We start from the raw sequence: 20,938 nt of genomic DNA on the forward strand, positions 1-20,938 counted from the left end.
ATCGCTGCTTGAAAGTTTAAAGATCCATAAAAGAGAACCCACATGAGATCTTTCATCATATCAATTCCTGCCGTTTAAACAATGTTTAGAGCTTAATAAATATTTCTGATTGAATTAATGGGATAGCTAGTAACATCCTGGCAACTTTTAAAACCATCTTATTCCTTGTTTGAGGAGGCCCCAATTATGGTTTTTAAGGTAGTGGAAACGTTACTGGTCATGAACCAGCGTAGCCAGTTCATAAGTTAAACCACCTTGTGTGCGTCTATTCAGCGTTTCAATGACTTTGAAGGAAGCAAAACGAACATTGAAAGGAATCTCCAGGAATCAAAAAAAAGTATGAGTTTAATTGCTTGGGGACTGTGTAAGAAAGACCAGAGAACTGTAGAGTCTGTCAACCAGATTAGTCTATAGTTTTGTGTACGATTTAATTAGATCACCTGAGCAGAGACTTTGTCTTGAAGAGAAGAGCAATGACTTCTCACAGCCCTGTTTCGCTAGCCTGTGCTCTGAGAGCTCTTTGGTACCCCCTAAGTAACAGGCAGAAAGTATATCGTAAAAAAACAAAAAAACTAATGGGTAAGATCTTAGCTGTTGTAAAGAACGGAGAGTCATTGAAAAAGCGTTGGGGAACAGCCCAGTTTTAAATGTTTGTCTCTACGAGGTGTGTTCAAAAAGTAACGGGAATTTACGTTTTTTGAAAAAAATATTTATTTATTCATCTACATTAATATTGTCGCCTTCAAAGTAGTCCCCTTCGCATACAATTCACTTGTGCCAGCGCTTTTTCCAATCCTCGAAACACTTCTGAAACTCGATCTTTGTGATAGCTTTCAGCTCTTTCAGCGATTCGCTTTTAATGTCATCTATGCTTGTAAAACGACGGCCTTTTAATGTTCTCTTTATGTTTGGAAATAGAAAAAAGTCACATGGAGCCATGTCTGGCGAATATGGAGGCTGGGGCATCGTTAAAGTTTTGTTTTTGGCCAACATTCACGAACAAGCAATGAAGTGTGAGCAGGTGCATTATCGTGGTGCAAAATCCATGAATTGTTTTGCCACAAATCCGGGCGTTTTTTTTCGGATTGCTTCACGCAAACGGCGTTGAACTTGTAGGTAGTACTCCTTATTGATTGTTTGACCTTGTGGCAAGAATTCATGATGCACTATGCCATTAAAATCGAAGAACACAGTGAGCATAACCTTCACATTCGACCGCACTTGTCGAGCCTTTTTCGGTCTTGGCGATCCAGAATGCCTCCACTGGGACGATTGAGCCTTAGTTTCGACATCATATCCATGTTTCGTCACCTGTTATAACACGTTTCAGTAGATCTGCATCGTTGTCGACTTCATTGAGTGACTCTTGAGCAACTTCCATTCTCCGCTGTTTTTGTTCGAAATTCAACAATTTTGGAACAAATTTTGCTGCCCAAAACATCCGAAAAAATTTCATGGCATGAGCCAATTGATATGGCAACATCATCAGCGACTTCTCTGATTGTGATTCGGCGATCGTTCATAACCATTTCTTTCACTTTTTTCACGTTTTCATCGGTTGTTGATGTTGCTTGGACGTCCAGGTCGTTCGTCATCTTCAACGTTTTCGCGGCCATCTTGGAAACGCTTATACCACTCGTAAATCCTTGTTTTACTCATAGCAGACTCACCATATGCCTTTATTAACATTTCACACACTTTATTACATTTTTTACGCAAAATTTAATACAAATTCTTTGATCCATTTTTTTTAACAAACAAAAATCGCCAAGCTCGAAAAACACGTCTAACCTTAACGGCTGCCACTTAAGAAGTAAACAATGAATATTACTGAAAATTTTATCGTACTTCAGGGGCATGTGTACCAACATAATAAAAAAAAAAAATTTACAATCAGACTCTCCAAACCCGCGAAATTTAAAAATTCCCGTTACTTTTTGAACACACCTCCTAAATAGTAAGCCGGTAACAAAATTATTAAGTAAAAACCCGGGCGAGCCTTGAAGTTAATTTTTCCTCTTCACCGGTTTTGCGGATGAAATATTATTTATTCAAGTAATCTGTACATTATTTCCCCATTTTTATTCAACAAATAAAGTATTATACTTCTCTTAAAGCCTACTGTAATAAAAACGAAAGCCAATCGCCCTGTATTTCTTTAGCGGTGTACATATTTTCCATTAAGCAATGTTTCATTTCCAAAAATATCTTTTCCTTTTTTTTATAATTATTTATTAATAGGGTCTTAAGAAAACAAAAATTAAGATTAATGACTTTAAAACAAAATTTATGCCAAAAAATAAAATCTTTGCGAAAAAAAAATCTTGAGTATTTATTTCTTTATTCTTAACCTTTAATAGATAAATAAATAATTAAAAATTATTAGAATAAATTAAATAAATTCTTAGGTGCAAAAACTTTTATAAACGGTAAAAAAAAAAAAATAATTATTTTAATTGTGACAAATTATTTATAGTTTTTGTTTTGTTTTTTTTTTCTTCTCTCTTTTTATGGGATTGCAGACACGAGCTTCTTGCCAATCTTTGAACATCAAGGTAGCCAGCAAGATTAGCCAATTATTTTTTAAATCATTGCTCTCTAAATCATTATCTAAATTATTCACAATGAATTTAAAAATAATAATTTTTTAAAAAAAAATAATACTAATTAATTAAAACATACCAGACCAAAAACAGATATCCCCCCCCCCCCTAAAATCTAATAATTTCAAAAAATTTGCAAAAATAACTTTAGTTTTCTGAAGTATTATAGCATCCTAATACATTAATTTTTCGAATTAAAAATTAACATATTGGATTTTTCGCTAAATGTTTCAACCCGGTTTACACATACACTAAAAAACAAACAAAACCCAACAAATTTTTGCATTTATATATATAAATAAAATTTGAAAAGCTATGAAAATAAATTTAGGAGTATATAATTTTTTTTTTCTATATATTTTGATTTATATAAATAAAAAATAATAATGAAAAACAATTTTACGGTTGGCTTTATTTTTACTTTATTTATTTATTTCTTTTAATTGCCACAATAAAAATAACTAATAATATTATTAATAATAATAAAAATTTAATGTGCTCTGATTGTTTAGATCAATATATGGTTGTTATATGAAAAAAAAAAAAATTAAATAAATGTAAAATTATTTGTGAAGACGTTTTCATTTTTTTTTTTTTGATATTTTTGGGAGAGGGGATTTTTCTAGAACCACGGTACTTTTTTGAAAGATATTAATTTTATGGTACGAGTATGGAATTTATGGAATCGGTTAAGAAGCAATACTAATGAAGACTTGAAAAATATCTTTTATCAAATTGGAAAGTACGTTACATTTCCCTCTATCGTCCAGGCTGTCAGAGGAAGTTGACAGTTAGAGGTAACCATTGCCTGAAGTCAGCATACACTACTTCTTTGCAAGAGTGGCTTACGAAGCATGCAAATCCTTTTAAGGTTGAGTTCTTTTTTTTTTTTTTTTAACAGTTCTAATTGCATAGCCACAAAGAACTGTACAGACTTCAGCGCCAGGAAAGACAGTTTTATATGATCCAAGAGATGCTGTCAAGTGTACTGAAGAAAAATAGACAGCTTCATCCAAGGAATTATACGTATGAGCTTTGGTTAGTACGAACAAGTATGTACGATAAGTGAGTTTGCCTACTTGGGGCTTTGCCTAACCCCAAGTAGTTGTACCCATTAGTTCTTCCTATTGGGAAATACGCTTAAAAAGGAAAAAGGAATTTTTTAGAGAATGCTGAGGCCCTGAACTTCATGCTGATAATAATGCTTATTCGCTTTAACACGTTATCGATCGTAATCGGAGATTTATGCCATTATTGAAAATCCAAAATCGTTTAAAAGTAAATAAAAATAGGCGTCAACAATAAAATATTACAGGAAGATCAAAAATGACCCCGCCAGAACAGAGCAAAATCCATGAAGAAGTACTACAAAATCAGTGTAAGATGTGGAGGATTTCCGGAGCCTCCAAAACTACCTACTATGAAGTTGCCAAATACTCGTATTTGGTTGTGTTCTAATCTCTAATCAAAGTACGAGAGAAAATCTTATCAAAATCTATTGTAAATATTGACCACTGTGGGAGCTTAGATTGTAAATGAGGGTAAAAAAAATTATGAGTTCAGGACGTTGAAACGATGAAATGGATAAAGCTAGAAGGCTGAAGATAGGAGAAGTATTTGCAAAAGTTTTGGAATCACAATGTGGTATAGAGTCTACGAAGAGAATATTTGGCACAATATTTAAGCAGAATCTACAAAAAGAAAAAATTGACCCTCCTCTAAAATTTCACTTTTCTGTACAAAAATTTTGCATTATAACAAAATAACCTGCTCATTTGGAATTGATTTCCAAGATCAGGTTACCCAGGCATAGATCGCATTACGAATTTGTAATTTTTTTTTTATTAATGATTTTGAAATTAATATTTATTTTTCTAATTTTTGTCTAAAGATCAGAACTATTTTACTACATTAAAAGGTCAGTTTCGTCAAATTTTTGGTGAAGATTTAAGTTTTGTTTTAATAACCAAAAGTTGTAGGTGTTATCACTTTTTCTAAAAAAAAGAGGTCTTAAAATCCACCCATCTAGTTTTTTGTTACATACTTTTGTCTAGAATAAAAATCTAACTTATATACCTATTATATGTATAGCAACCATATATACTAGGAAGCTCTATATGTTTTTCTTTTTAAAAAAAATCAAAAACTATTTAAAAAAGAAAATCAGTGTTAATTGTAGTATTTTAGCTTTATCTGTATATAAACTATAAATTCATTAACATAAATATATAAAGCCATTGTAAATATTAATAAAAAATATTAATTTATTAGTGGTAATGCCCATGTACAGGACATATGTAGATAGGTTGTAGAATATTTCAAATTATTAACAATTTAAATACCTAAAATAATAATATTAAAATTATGTCGTATGTAATCAAGAATAATAATGAATGTTAACATTATTCTTTATTCTAAATTAAATTTATTTTTATTTTAAATTTATTTATTAGTTTTCATATCATTTTTGACATATCAATTTTAAATGGAAATTTGAATTACGTCATTACTTTTTTTCTTTAACATTAATATGTAAGGACTGCGCACAATAAAGGAAATATGTTGAGGTATGTAGGGAAAATAATTAACTTCGTGTCTTTTTACTCATCTTCAGGTTTTTAAAAGTGGGAGAAAAGATGAAACTTCTTTTTTTTTTGGTCTTAATATTAAGATGAATTTGTCTTTATAGATAGTAGATTTGATTGTAAGTGGTTACGTGATTACCATATGAGGTGTATCCCTATCTGTTGGGTCCACAGCCCTGTTTAGAACTTCTCTTAGGGGAACCAAATTCCTTTCATTAGTAGATATGCTCAGAAAATCTTTGTGGGCTTGTTAGGAAAGGTGCATTATCAACAGCGGCTAGTTATTCCATAGTGTTACTGGTTTCCCCTCTCTTTCGGTGGCAACCCTAGGGAGCCTATATAGTTTACTTAAGTGTTGAAGAGGTAGGACAAAGTTTTCTTTTAATTTTTTGAGGCAGTAGGGAGGTGTTTGGAGATTTAAGGTGGTGAGGGATAACCAAGGTACTGGTTTGTCCTCCTAGTTGGATGCCCTTCTCCCTCTTTCTAGAACTTTTTTTTTAGAGAACCTAGGTAAGTGATTTGCATTACAAGGTGAGAGAACTCAACTAACCCAGTAAAGGGAACAATAGATCTATTTGGTCACCACAATGCTGTCGTTTATCCCTTTTTTTTAAAATAAAAAACGAGCTCCAAAACCAAATCCAAAAGAACTATAGGTGGTTTTCCCAAGTATCTGTGTGTTTTTACATAGTATTTAAGGGTGTAAATTTGATTTATATGGAAAACATTTGAGTTCTGCAGGTATGTATGTATGTATGTATTGCGTTAAAGTGGTAGTATCAAGGGTGTTTCTGTGCTGGTATAACTATATGGGGACACCAAGCTCCCTGAACAAGTAAGCGTAGACTAGGACCATGGAATTGGTTCCAATTTAACAGATTGTGGTTAAGAAAGAGAAATCAATCTGCACAAGATGGATGTAAATATGTAGAACAGGAAAGTCCAAATCCATTGCACCACTGTTTGAACTCGTATAACGAGCTGCCGGTTGAAATTGTATTGAAGCAGCCAAAGCTTTACCGAGAATCGAGCACCATGAGAACGCTTTCGAAGGGTGGATATGTCTAAGCAGTCACAGATAAGGAGGATTCAAATGAAAAGAATTGGAAATCCTTTCTCTCCGCAGTTCAGAAAAGAAACTATACCCTTCTCCCCACTCCTTAGCACATTTTCCTAAAGCCCTTCAAGTTACTAAAATAAAATTAAAAAATATATATATATATATATTCTTAACGCAATTTAATGATAGAAAAAAAGTTCCAAACACCAACAGATTGCCAAAAACTTTCGAGACCTGTGCCGAAGCTTTTTGGTTCAAACAAAAATAACTTCTTCCACAGGTAGCAAATAAGAATAATAAATGAAATTCTATTTTTTATTTAAAAAAAAATAATAAATTATAAATATTTAGCCTAATTTATGAGTTTGCTCAAATAATTAAAAAATAAAATAATAAATCGGCAGATCATAAGATTAATCATAGACTTCAAATGTTTAAATTAATTTAAAAAAAAATTAAAATTAATTAATTTCATAAATTCCCCCCCCCCCTTTAATATTAAATTCAAAATATCTTATACATTTTTCTTTTTTTATGAATAATTAAAATTAAATTCTCTAATAATGATAATAAAATATTATAGTGGACAATGAATGTGTATAAAGGAAATCGAGGAAATGAAAAGAAAAAATTATTTTTTTACAACTCTTTGTGAAAAACTTAGTACAGATATTTACCCGCATTTTTACTTTTTTAATTTTAAATAAATAAATTATATTTAAAAAAAATAAATTCTGTAACCTATCTACATTATCCAATTTTTATTATTATTTTCTTAAAGTTTTGAAGAAGAAAAAAAATAATCTTAAAATTAAATTAAAGCCAAAATAAAAATTTATAGCCTATATTATTTATTTTTCTTTTTTTTAATCACTGTTTTAAGAAGAAAAGGGATGTACAATAAATAAATAAATAAGAGAATATGTAAAATTATAAGAAAAAATATATATATATATATAAAAAGGAACAATTAAACGATTATTTACTGTGAGTTGTAGGTGTTATTTCTTTTTCAAAATCAATTTTTGGAATATTTTTAATTTTAATTTTTCAAAACACACAAAACAACAACTCTCAACAACAACAGAAACAACTGCAAGGTTTTTTTACCTTTTAAAACAAAATTATGTGCTGCATTTTTTTGTGCTATCGATTTTAATCAAATTATATCTAATTTTATTTGTTTTTATGATTAATGTTATTAACGACCTTCTGTTTTATTTTTAGTAGTTTTTTTTTTTTTAAATATTAAATTATTTTAAATAGTGTATAGTTAGCCATGTGTTTTCAATGTTACTTTAATTACTGTTTAGATTCTCTTTTTTATCTTTCTCAATTCTATCCTAATTTCTGTTTCATTATTTCATTCATAATGTGCGAGGTTGATTAGAGAGTGGAATACAATTTTTTAATTATTATTTGTTGGTGGGATGGAAGAATAAGAACAGTTCTTCCAAACAAATCGGGGACAACCAGGAATGGACTAAGACAATTCCAGCACCTTGGTCTAACTCGGTGTTTGCCAACATGGGGCCCACGCCCCCCCAGGGGGGCAATTCGATAATGGACTCGACACGACTTTAACCCTTTCGCTCCGGGCCATCTAAATGCAATGCTAGATATCGGTGCCAAATTTAACAAAAAAAAAAAAAAAGAAGCAAATTCTTAAATAATTGCGGTAAACAATTATTAGGTATAATTCCGTTTGACAAGACCAAAATATCAACTGGGTGATTGGCGTCGTCAAATAAACTTCGTCCGGGGTTCACCTGCGGAGCGTGCAGTCTGCCGCGGGGAACCTCGGACGTTTTAAAAACTCGTTGAACAGCGCAGTTGTTGGCACTTAATTGGCCCATCGCTGTATATCAAATATGCAGTATCAAGAAGAACTTGCAGCATTGCAAAATGATGAGTCAGTTAAAACTTTATTTAATACAAAAAGGAGCGATGGCATGGCTTTGTGAGGAAACAGAAATCAAATACCTAAATTCAACCAAATGTGCAAGAAAACTATTGCTACCGTTTCCATCTTCATTTTTAGCTGAATGTGGATTTAGTGCTGTAAATGATTTTCTGGTAAAAAAAAAAAGAAATCGGCTGGATATAACACAACGTGGAGACTTGAGACTGCAGCTAACCAAATTGGAACCTAATATAAAATCTCTGTGCAGCAAGCATCAAGCGCAAGGATCTCACTAAATTAAAATAGTAAATTGATATAGAAAAATCTGTATTAAAATTATTTGGAATTTGAATTTCAGTTCTCCATTATATGTTTTGAAATTTTACTTACTATGTTTTGTTAACAATTTCATAGTGATTTCTTCCTAGAACCTATTATTTATGTTTCTTAAGTGAACGAATCACTTTTTTAAAGTTCAAAATTATGTATGTTACATAGAGGGGCATAAAAATTTTAGAAAGGTTTAAGGTGGGGCATGACACAAAAAAGGTTGGGAAACACTGGTCTAACTCCTCCGTATTTCGGCCGCTAATAAAAAAAAAATAATAATAAGGAGATTAAAATCTGATTGTACATCAACAAGCGACTCTATCAATGCGATCTGTATGACATTTAAAAAAAACTACCGCTATTTTACAGTTTAACTACTCAAAAAAACATTGTAAGCCTGCTGCTACAGTGTCTCAGCTATCAGACAAAACCTATAAACCATTTTTTTCAGAAGAGTGGAGTCGAAAATGGGATAAATCTTTAAGAAAAAAAAAAAATAATAATAAAAATCCCTAAAACGTGCACTAATTGGAATGGCTGGGGCGAACTCCGCGTTACTATTGCTTGATGCCGATGTAAGGTTTTGAAGGATTAGATGGAACTTATTGCCAAAAGCACAATCCTGTAACTCTTTTCATGATTAGCGCTTCTATCCTAAGAACGGACAATGATGTACGAACAGAGGCTCTGCTATTAAGGTTAACTAGAGCTAACATTGATTTACGAATCCATTAGCAAAGAGTACTGATTGATTGGCTTACTTCATAACTTTACTGCTGCCAAAATTAACAAGTTGAATACGGACTTCTCAATAACTGTAGTTTTAATTCCGTCGTCAGATAACATAACCACAGGGTTACTGCAGACAAAGTGGTTAGTACCATGGCAGTTCTATCGGTATATCTTCAAAACTGGAGTAGCCAACCGTAGGAACTTGAAAATCCGTAAAGAAATAGCTAAACTTCTTTAATAATAGCGTTTTTAACTTACTTTTTTTATTATTCTGATATTTATCATCTTAATAGAAAATTATTAATTATAATTATTTCAAAGTGAATTAAAAAATAAATAAATTAATAATAAACCTTGCAAAAATATTGTATCAATTTAAAAATTAACCAAAATCACTAACGTCAAAATGAACACTAATTCCTTTAATTAAATAATTTTTAATTAAACTAAAATAATTTTATAACCAAATACCCCCCCCAAAAAAAATTTTGATTTTTCAAAATTAAAGCATCTTGAAAAAAAAAAAAAATATATTAGTTTGCACAGAATTATTATAAAAAGCATGTTAGTTAGTTAGTGAATTTTAAAAAATATTTTTAGACAAAAGAATAGCACTAATATTTTCAGCACTTTGTTTATGTTGCTTGTTGTGTTATTGTTGCCATGGAAATTTAGCTGTTTTATTTGTTCTTTTACTTTAAAAACACCACTTTGTTACGTTGTTTGTTTTAAAATAATTTGTGTTAAAAACAAATAAGCGTTCTTTCTCACTGAAACTAGTTTTTTATTTTTATTTTTTGCTGTGATGCACAATTTTTTGTTTTCTTTTGAAATTAATTTCTCTGAATGATATGGTAGAAAAGTATTAAACGCGTTTTCAATTGTTTTAGGTTATTCATTCTTTATTTCATACTTCGTTCGTATAATTTGTTTATATTTTAATCGATTTCATTTCCAAATGTTCCTTAAGTGAGAATCTGAATACCCATTGTTGGGGCAGATGAAAAAAATCTTTGTCCTTAAAAGCCCTTTGAGAGTGATTTATTGCAGAAAATTTTCTGACATCCAATTTTAGCACGGAAATAATCAGAAATTTTTAACTCTCCTTTGTGGCTCAGCCAAAGTATTCTACTCTTGGATTTTAAAGATACACTAGGAAAAATGATGGCTAATCTTTACAATAGCTCCCTAGAGGCGTGGCCTGTTTTTTTTAGGGTGTGGGTAGTGCAGAGCACCTACCGGGGAAAATAAAAACTACTTCCCGTCGATGTGCGGATGGTGCGAATTTCGTAGCGCTTATGTTTAGCGCGCATGCGCAGTACACATACTGCATAGCAACTGCTTCCTGATTAATGTATTAATAGTTCCCGCGAGTGTTCTGTATGTGACCGGAGGTGCCGTTTTTTTGTAACTTTATGAGTATGAGCGTTTTAAATTTGCGGGTTTTTTTAAATTAAAGCATGATTGTAGTGTGAGTAAGAATGGAGTTCGACAAGTATACCCTCCTCAGGAAAAGGACTCCACAGAATAAGGTAGTTTCTTTTGTGTTGTTCTGTGTAATTATTGTAATGAATGTTGTGACAAAAATTAAAAAATTGAAGGTGATTAGGTAGGTTAGGAGGGGGTATAGGGGGAAGAAAAAATCAGGGGGTGTGGGGGGCGAAGCCCCCCATTAAGAAATAAATAAAGAATTCGAAGTTATTCTGATTCGGTGCTACCATATAACCCGCTAGATTTAAGTGTGAATATAAAATAAATAGTTTTATATTTATATTTGAATATGGCGGGTTCTATAGTAACAGCGAATCAGAATCACTTCGAATTAGGCCACGCCTCTGGGGAGCTATTGTAAAGATTTACCAAAATGATGACCATCTCCCAAGAGATTCAGCAGAAGTTTGAACATTCTCAGTTACTTCAGGTGGCCCACCAGTCTAATGTGGAATGATTTGTTTGGTAACCAAATGTTGTTCGTGTTTAGGATCACCAAGATCCTTGAAAAAAAGCGTTCCAAGGGTTTCTTGCACCAAACCATTGAACTGCACGAGGCAGCCCCCGCTTCTTTGTCGATCTAATGATGCAAATAACACTTTAAAGATCTAAAAAGGTGAGATCATCAGATGATTTAGTAAAGGTGCTGTTCAAAATTCAAAGCAAAAGAGATGAATCATCTGGAGGTCTTCTTGGGATACTTCCTCTTGGGAAGAAGTTAATGTCCGTAGTACCAATCAAATCTGTATTGTTTAAAACTTCAAAACTTTTATTGCCAGTTGATGATTGGATGTTTTAAACATGATTAATCAGGAGGATCATCCAATCATTCATTATTTCCTTTTTTGTCATTTCATTTCTAATGTTTGTTTTCTTTATCTACTAAACTGTTCTCCTTTTTTTTAGCTCTCTAGTGAGAGATAGTTTCCATTATCTTTGTGATTTTCTTTGAAACAATAATATAAAAAATAAAATACTCTTTTTTTTTAATGCTTGCCTCTCTCGCGTTGTGAATTTAGTTTTTTTATTTATATTATTTTTATTTTTTCATAAATTCCAATGTGTTCATGTTGCTTGTCATTGCAATTTTCGTGCGGTTAGGGCTGGTTTTGAGGGAGGGTACCGCACGATTGGAGAATGCCGAAGGACTACAGGTGGATCGTTGGGCAGGAATATTGGTAGAATACAGGCAAGAGCTTTACCACCGCCGCCCATACAGGAACATTCACCAGAAAAGGATAGACGAACCAGTTTTAGGGTATGTAACCTAATGAATGTTTCATTTTTTTTATTTATTTGTTTTTTTTCCAAATCCATAAATTAGCACATAGAGCGACCGAGATAATATGAAGGAAAGTTATTTAATTATTGAAATATGTAGGCTGTAAGTAGAATTATTATGTAATGATGGCTAAGATTACATAATAATTCATCCATAAATATATCACGTTAAGTACAATGAATTAATTTAGTAGACGTGCCCTACCTTTAAGGGCATTTCATTTTTAAAATCTCTGCCATTGCTTTGGTCCTAAACAACAGAAAATAAAAGTACAATCTGCCCTTAGATTAGATTAGACTAGGGTGGCCTCAAGGCCTAAGCCACTGCGACCCCTTTGGATCTATTGTGGATCCCCTCACTTTAAAGCTCACCCTCCAGACCTGTCCTTTTAATCAGACTCTTAATGCTGGAGAGTGACTCTTGAGTAAAGCTCACAGGCCTTGGTTTTTCCTCCCCCGAGAAGTAACATCCTTAGCCACACGAGCCCTTCACACTGACACAACACGTGCAGTGCCATTTCCTCCTCTTCGTGACAGAACCTACAGAGGCTATATCATCTGCCAGGCCCATGCGATGCATGAGTTTTCTGTGCCTGCAGTGGCCAGTTAATAGGCCTACAATTATCCTTATAGCCCTGCGGCCTTGACAGGATTAATTCTGCGGTCAGCATCGGCGAATAGCCTCTGATGAACTCCTTCGCCTGTCTCTGCCCAGTGGTGGCAAGCCACCACTCCTGAGACCTACTCTGCACCCATAAGTTAATGGTCGCAGACTTAACACACTTCGGAACCCCAAAACAGGGCTCCGGGCCTACGAAGTGTCCCGCAGAGCCTTTCTGGGTCAATAAATCTGCCGCTTCGTTTCCCTTATGTCCTGAATGACCATGTACAATCTGCCCTTATTTAATAATATATCTCAGCATATGTTACTACAGAAATTTAGTAACATAAGAAGTGAATGTACGAGTGAATTGCAAACCTAGTTTTTCATTTTTTCCGGCTATGACATGTCCGTTTGTTAGAATAGAGAATACTGTGTATTTGGAAAAGTGTTTTCCCATCCAAAAATTATTTTCCTTGAAGGTGTTTTTTTTTTTGTTTTTTCTCTTTAAATAGGATTCACTTTGTCCTCACAACTTACTTGAATGGAATAGCCGTATTTTCTATTAGATCGTTGGAGTAGTAGTATGTGATTGTATTTTCTTAAAAAATCGCATTAAATTCTGAAAGTACAATATTACTCGCTTTACTTTAGGCCCATAGCAATGGGAGAGGATAAGGCTTGATATCAAAGTTTTTTCAGAAAATAGAGTATTTAAACTATATAGAATCAAATTACCAATTATTTCAACTAATTTTCTTTTTATAATTTATAACCAACCATAGACATATAGCACGGTAAGGAAAAAGGTAAGATATTATAAGCAATATTTTCTTATTAGAGTTGCTCTTAATTATTATTGTTTCTTTTATTAATTATTTTATACTTTAATTATCAAAATTTTTTAAGTTTTCCTCTTGGAGAAGCTCTCAGGTGTGTTAATTTCTGGTTTATTCAAATTTATGTGTGCCCTTTTTTGTTAAAGAATGGTATCTCAAATTGCGATTACCACAGATACCTAAGGTCGTGGCTCTTTAATTATCAGAATATTCATCTCGTTTTGAAAATTTTCATTTTCTTTAATTGTCAAGATAAGAATGCTGTCTCTTTTTTTTGAAAAGAGATTTGCAAAAGGATTTCTTTTTATTGGATTTAGCTCAAAGCAAGTTTTTTAAAGTGATTCTTGAGGATATAGCAATGCCCTGTAACCTTAAGGATCTATTGAGCCCCCTTACTGGTTTCCAGAACAGTCCCCATGGGATTCCAGGCCGCGAGAAGGTTCCAGATTTATTGGAATTTCCTCCCATTTCCTCCTCAAAATCCTGCAATAAGCCATCGTGCTAAAAATCTTCAGATGTCCTTCCAGTCTACAAGCCTAAACAGTGGCTTCGTCTGCCTCAAGATCAGAATGTCCTGTTAAGACCTCAAGAGCGCAACTCTGTAGACTTTTTTTCCTGAGCCTATTATGCCGCATAACAAAAAAATATATATTTTGGCCAGATAAGGCATTCAGCCTTATACAGTAACATTCAGAGGTCAATTGCAACATCAGCGGTGATTTACTGGTGGAAATTAAAGGATGTGTGCTTTGCATAGACTAGTAGTGGCTAAAGAGGTAGACTTGAATAGCATACAGGCTCTACGTATCTATTTTTCGATCTCAAAACCTAAGTGGCTGTAGTGTATCTCGGAACATCCGTCGGGTCATCGTCACCGAGTAAAAGTAGAGTAATCTCCCATTGCTACTGGACATCTGAACATCGTTCAGGATGCCTCTCTCCATATCAACCCAAACTTAGGCATCTAACTCTAGTCTTACTTTTTTTGAGACTCAACCGCAGGAAATAAATTATCCCTTTAGAACTGTTAAAAAATTCTTTAAAACTACTTTTAAATAAATAATAGATTACATTAGCTGTATCTAAAGTCTCATTTGTCAAAGATTAAATCGCACTCTTTTAGTGATGAAATCAGTTATGTCTTTGTCTTTAAGCCCAGTTTTAGTCCCCATCGATTATTCCAATATTTTAATGAATTCATTTAAAATTTATTTATTATTATTTATTTTTTTTTTTTTTAGGGCTCACTATCCAAAGCTTTGGGCTTAAAATCCAGATCGACTACACATTATGGCGAGATAAGTTCAACTGTTCACGAAGCTGTTTCACCAACTTCAAGCGAAAGTAGCGGTACTTTTGGCAGTTGCCAAGCACGTCCTGATTCACCACAATCGGCCATCGTTAGACGACGTCCTACACATCGACATAGACGAGTGAAATCAATTGGCGATATAGACGCCATAAGTACAACCACTGTTACACCAGTCTGATGTAGTCTTCACTATATAGATCAATTTTTTTAGTATGAATTCCAAAGAATTATTATTTTTATTTATTTATTTTAATTTTTAAATATTTCTTAAACATCGGCGCCATAAATATTTTCGTATTTTTCTTTTTTGCAAGACTTTATATGAATGTTATGTACTTTATGAGATAAAGTGACTTTTTCTTTTTTTTGGAAACATTGCCGGCTTGGTACAAAGAAAAACCAAAAACTACAGACAATAAGTGAATACGAAAAATATGTGAAGAAAACAAAATAATTATAAGTGAATTTATGGAAAACAACTTTGTTTTGGGAAATGTCAGTACTATTTTCCCCACAATATCTTGTTTTTCATTCTAAACAAAAATGATTTTCCTAGATTTGCGCCTAAACATATCCGAATAATTAATTAAATATTTTCCAATTGTATAAAAACATTCTAGATACAACAATTTCCCGTTCCTAGATAATCCAAATTTCAAGATGGAAACTAAAAAAAAAAAAAAACAGAAAATAAAAATATTTATATCCTAGACAAGCTTTCAAAATTAAAACAGGAAATGTTAATCTGCGGAGGAAACTTTTTTGGATCATTCACTTGGGCTTAACTCTTAATCCGCCGGCCCCTTTTCTAACCTAATCTGGGCTTAATTTCAGAGGTGCTTTGGAAGGGCTTGAAAAGTTTAAAGTATTTGCGCTTATAAATAAATTAAAAGATTACATCTCCACCAAACTTACGATTTAGTCTAGAGCCGGAACAGATTTGTTTCAAAATTTACCAGTGATTAGACAAGAACATTGTTTTAATACATCCGTTCACATAATAAATCTATTCAAAGAAGGCGCCACGGTAGCCGAGCGGTTGGAGGCGAGGCCTGTAAAGCTAAGATGCATTGTGGTACTGGGTTCGATGCCCGGTCTAGAGGCCTTGGATTTTATTTAATGGTTAATAAAAGAAATTTACAGTAAAGTATGTTTGCTAGTCGCCTCCGTCCACGACACCCTAATTAGTAGTAATTGGACGTAAAGCCCCGCCTGAAAAAAATAGGCAATTACTTTACTTTTTACTTACATAAATATATTCAAAGAATTAACAATAAATTACCGGAAGTGACGTTGACAGGAACTATAAGAATTAGCACTCTAACTAGAGAACCTAATTTGCATTAAAACACCCAGCTACTTGTACAAAAAAAAAAAATGATTCTGCTAGTACCTTGGTAAAGCCTATAACTCTTGTACAGAAAAGAAGTTACCTATTTTGCATGCTAAGAAATTATCGTCCCCAATTATTAACCAGATGACTAGCTTACCAGTTACCTGAGCTCACAAGTTACCATTTAGGAAGGTGGTATGAAGTATCCCCTCCAAAAAAAAAATACATAAACCGTGTGCAGGAATAGAAATTTTACGCGTTATGGGTGCCAGACATGTCTGTAATTGAATGGTTACATTTACGTTTAATGAACCTTTTTTCTTTTGAGGTTTAACAAGGGAAACTAACGGTTGCTGAGTAAATCCACTTCAGAAGACTAAAAGCTAAGATTTTATTTGATTGATGCGGCTTCGAAAAACTTAGAGACAGGATTGGGCTACCTACCACGCGCTGAAGCTTTCCATAATGAGGCTTTTTGAATAATAGATGTTTCAAAAATATACTTGAAAAAGACGTTCCAAGGTTCTGAGTGGCCGAAGTACTACTTAACAAATAAGGGCTATAATGGAATACGTCAAATATAATAAGAAATCTTTTTGTATTCACTCCTAACAAAGTAAAAAGGTTCGCCCTTTGTGAGTGATCCCTTATGATGTAGAAAAATTGTGAGTTGGAATACTTGAATTTAAATCATTAGAAAATTATATTTACGTAAAATAATAATAATAATAATAATAAAAATAAATGATTAATCTTCAGCTATTAATATCCCTCATAAAGTACTACATATTTGTTTCGGTGTATTTATATAGAATAATGAATTTAAATTAATCACAAAAACAAAGAAATGACAATATTTAATGTTAACAAAAATAAAAATGTAATAATTCCATAAACAATAGGAATTTTTAAGAAGATGTACCAAATGTTTAAGAAAGAATAGTTTTTGGGAAAAAATATTTTTTGACAGAAATATGGGATAGATGTCTTTTTAATTAGCAAAAATTTTAATTATATTTTTTCAAAGATATTAACAAGTAAAGGCTTAAAATGAATAACAAAAAATTGCATTCATTTGCAATTAACGTTAACGAGCAGAAGATTTAGTAAAAAAAAAATAAGAAAGTCCCTTATCAAATAGCCCTAAAAATTGAATGTAGGTATCCCGCTTATTTAGAGGGTTTGGTAAACCCATAACCAAAGAATTTAATCATAGAATAATAATAATAATAATAATTGTGCTTAATCAAGCAAAGGCTGTTGCAGAAGCATTAAGTTATTCATTTCTTTGATTAGATTTTAGAATTCTTAAGTAATTAATGTTTATTTATTTATGTTTTACAATAAAAACATCATTAAACCGGGGGTATTAAAAAAAAAATATCATTAAATTTAATAAATGGTTTTTAAACGATTTGAGGACCAATTTAATCGAATTTGTCTCAAAGTCATTTAAATTTTCATTTTTTGGCAAAAGTGTTGAAAAATATATATATTTTTTTTTTTAATTTGAGGGTTAATAATTTGAGAGTTAGCTGGAATTAATTTTACTTTCTCTTCTTGTTGTTAGAGAAAGTACTATTATAAGTAAATTTTCAATAATTCTGCATTTTCAATTAAAATATTTAAAATAAATTGTAAAACAAGGTGTATATATATATATGAAATATGGAAGTTACTATATTATACATATTAAGCAGAGTCTGTACTGTTTTGAGCTTAATCTTAAAGTTGATTTTTCATTGTAAAGTTTGAGTTTAACCAATGGTTTAATACTTAATAACCATCTGCGTAAGCTATACTTTCCAGTGTGTGGACTGAAATCTCTGGGATATCCCACAGAACACTGGGAACAAGATCCCACAGAAAGTCTCGGTAATTCCCCATGATAAGAGTAAAGAACCACTAATTTGAAATAAGTATTCTTCCAAAATCTGGGAAGTGGGATATCCCACAGAACACTGGGAACAAGATCCCACAGAAAGTCTCGGTAATTCCCCATGATAAGAGTAAAGAACCACTAATTTGAAATAAGTATTCTTCCAAAATCTGGGAAGTGGGATATCCCACAGAACACTGGGAACAAGATCCCACAGAAAGTCTCGGTAATTCCCCATGATAAGAGTAAAGAACCACTAATTTGAAATAAGTATTCTTCCAAAATCTGGGAAGTGGGATATCCCACAGGACACTGGGAACAAGATCCCACAGAAAGTCTCGGTAATTCCCCATGATAAGAGTAAAGAACCACTAATTTGAAATAAGTATTCTTCCAAAATCTGGGAAGTGGGATATCCCACAGAACACTGGGAACAAGATCCCACAGAAAGTCTCGGTAATTCCCCATGATAAGAGTAAAGAACCACTAATTTGAAATAAGTATTCTTCCAAAATCTGCGAAGTGGGATATCCCACAGAACACTGGGAACAAGATCCCACAGAAAGTCTCGGTAATTCCCCATGATAAGAGTAGAGAACCTATAATTTGAAATAAGTATTCTTCCAAAATCTGGGAGGTGGGATATCCCACAGAACACTGGGAACAAGATCCCACAGAAAGTGTCGGTAATTCCCCATGGTAAGAGTAAAGAACCACTAATTTGAAATAAGTATTCATCCAAAATCTGGAAAGTGGGATATCCCACAGAACACTGGGAACAAGATCCCACAGAAAGTCTCGGTAATTCCCCATGATAAGAGTAAAGAACCACTAATTTGAAATAAGTATTCTTCCAAAATCTGGAAAGTGGGATATCCCACAGAACACTGGGAACAAGATCCCACAGAAAGTCTCGGTAATTCCCCATGATAAGAGTAAAGAACCACTAATTTGAAATGAGTATTCTTCCAAAATCTGGGAGGTGGGATATCCCACAGAACACTGGGAACAAGATCCCACAGAAAGTCTCGGTAATTCCCCATGATAAGAGTAAAGAACCACTAATTTGAAATAAGTATTCTTCCAAAATCTGGGAAGTGGGATATCCCACAGAACACTGGGTACAAGATCCCACAGAAAGTCTCGGTAATTCCCCATGGTAAGAGTAAAGAACCACTAATTTGAAATAAGTATTCTTCCAAAATCTGCGAAGTGGGATATCCCACAGAACACTGGGAACAAGATCCCACAGAAAGTCTCGGTAATTCCCCATGATAAGAGTAAAGAACCACTAATTTGAAATGAGTATTCTTCCAAAATCTGGGAAGTGGGATATCCCACAGAACACTGGGAACAAGATCCCACAGAAAGTCTCGGTAATTCCCCATGGTAAGAGTAAAGAACCACTAATTTGAAATAAGTATTCTTCCAAAATCTGGGAAGTGGGATATCCCACAGAACACTGGGAACAAGATCCCACAGAAAGTCTCGGTAATTCCCCATGATAAGAGTAAAGAACCACTAATTTGTAATGAGTACTCTTCCAAACTGAATTTTAAAGAAATTAAAAATCGTTTAATTAAAGTAGCAATCTGATTTTTTTTTTTCTTATAAAAAAATATAAGTACAATAAATTGTGGCATCGAATTTGGAAGTCGTAATATTATCGCTGATCAAATGAATCACAATTTTGCCTAAATTAGGTTCGAAACTTATAAACGCCATGTTTCCAAAGTGCAAAAATTAAAAAAAAAATGTTTTGTATGTATAATACAATGTATAACGTAACAATTAAAAACTCTAATTACATTCCTTGATCATAAAATGATGATTTAATTATTATTTTAGAATTTAATGGCTGCTAAATGTTATTGTTATTATTATTTTTCAATATTTGAATAAAGACTTGAGTGTGATAAATTCTATTATTACTATTTCAATTATTATTTCCGCTTACACCGTAAATTAATTAAATAAAAAACTAATAATTGATTATTTAATATAAAAATGAAACCATAATATTTATTAATAATTAATATAGATATAAATAAATAACCTTCTTTTGTGTGTACCTGGCCATTATTTAAAAAATAAGAATAAATATAAAAATTTATGCATAAGTACAAAATGTGCAATATTTATGCTTGTTTTTGATTAGTAATTTAATTTTTTAAATTGCTTAAAATACGGTTTTTACTTTTCCTTTTTGGAATTTCCACGGGCATAAATTTTTATTGAATTAATTTTTAATTAAGATAAGTTTAAATTAAGCGATTTATAAAAAATAATCACCAAAAAAATTAAATATATTAATAATTAATTAAATTATTGTAATATTTGTTAATTTATTAATTATTGTAATTTCTCCTGTAAACAATTAATTTGTTTGTTTGTTTGTTTTTTTGAGTATAAAGCAAATGATTTCTCTCTGTATTTATTTGTGATATTTTTGTACAAAAGAAAATATAAAAAAGAGGAATTGTGTTAATTATTCCTTTTACCAATAAAATGAAAATTTCAGAATTTTTGCGCTTATTTGATTGTATATTTATTTTAATCTAATATGAATAGCTCAAATGGACCTTAAAGTTGCCTCTGAAACTCTATCTGCTAATGGAAAACTCAATTAAGAAAATAATTACTCCCTATTTCCAGTGATAGATGTATTTTTTTTTGGTCGAAGTAATGACCAAGACTGTGGCATGAAAGGTGAACAACCAACTTTCTTCTATTGGGGAAGGAAGCAGAATCCTTTTAGTGATACAAACGACCAGTCTCTCCAAAGAGGAGCCTCAAGTGAATTAGGAAAGCAGAAAAGTCCGGGAGATCTGCGAGAGAACTAGTAGTGAGACGATACTAAAACTGGTCTTTGTAGATGAGACTTACATCAGTCCTTAGTCTATGTGCGTTTTTGTAATTAAGTCAGTTCCAAGATGAGGGTAGCATTGATGAAACTGACGTAAAGAGTATTTGAGACTAAAAGGAGGTT

The 20,938-nt window shown here is 32.4% G+C and overlaps 1 protein-coding gene across 12 annotated transcripts in view; it reads left to right on the plus strand.

The window, feature by feature from the left end:
• Window positions 1–20,474, plus strand: part of Liprin-gamma (liprin protein kazrin) — a 433,354-nt gene extending 412,880 nt beyond the window's left edge. For 9 of the 12 annotated variants that reach the window (XM_074113720.1, XM_074113717.1, XM_074113726.1 and 6 more), the window contains 4 exons: window positions 11,806–11,962; window positions 13,372–13,395; window positions 13,496–13,519; window positions 14,667–17,195. In XM_074113720.1, the coding sequence (XP_073969821.1) occupies window positions 11,806–11,962; window positions 13,372–13,395; window positions 13,496–13,519; window positions 14,667–14,915 (454 nt within the window). In that variant the 3' untranslated portion in view covers window positions 14,916–17,195. Of the gene's footprint in view, window positions 1–2,522; window positions 7,240–11,805; window positions 11,963–13,371; window positions 13,396–13,495; window positions 13,520–14,666 lie in introns of those variants that run through there. The other 3 variants (XM_074113719.1, XM_074113721.1, XM_074113729.1) reach the window with 3 other exon arrangements.
• Window positions 20,475–20,938: the final 464 nt, after the last annotated feature.

The sequence above is a fragment of the Rhodnius prolixus genome, unplaced genomic scaffold (assembly GCF_049639745.1).
Source record: "Rhodnius prolixus isolate KJV_2025 unplaced genomic scaffold, Rpr scaffold_7, whole genome shotgun sequence".
NCBI classification, from domain to species: Eukaryota; Metazoa; Arthropoda; class Insecta; order Hemiptera; family Reduviidae; genus Rhodnius; species Rhodnius prolixus.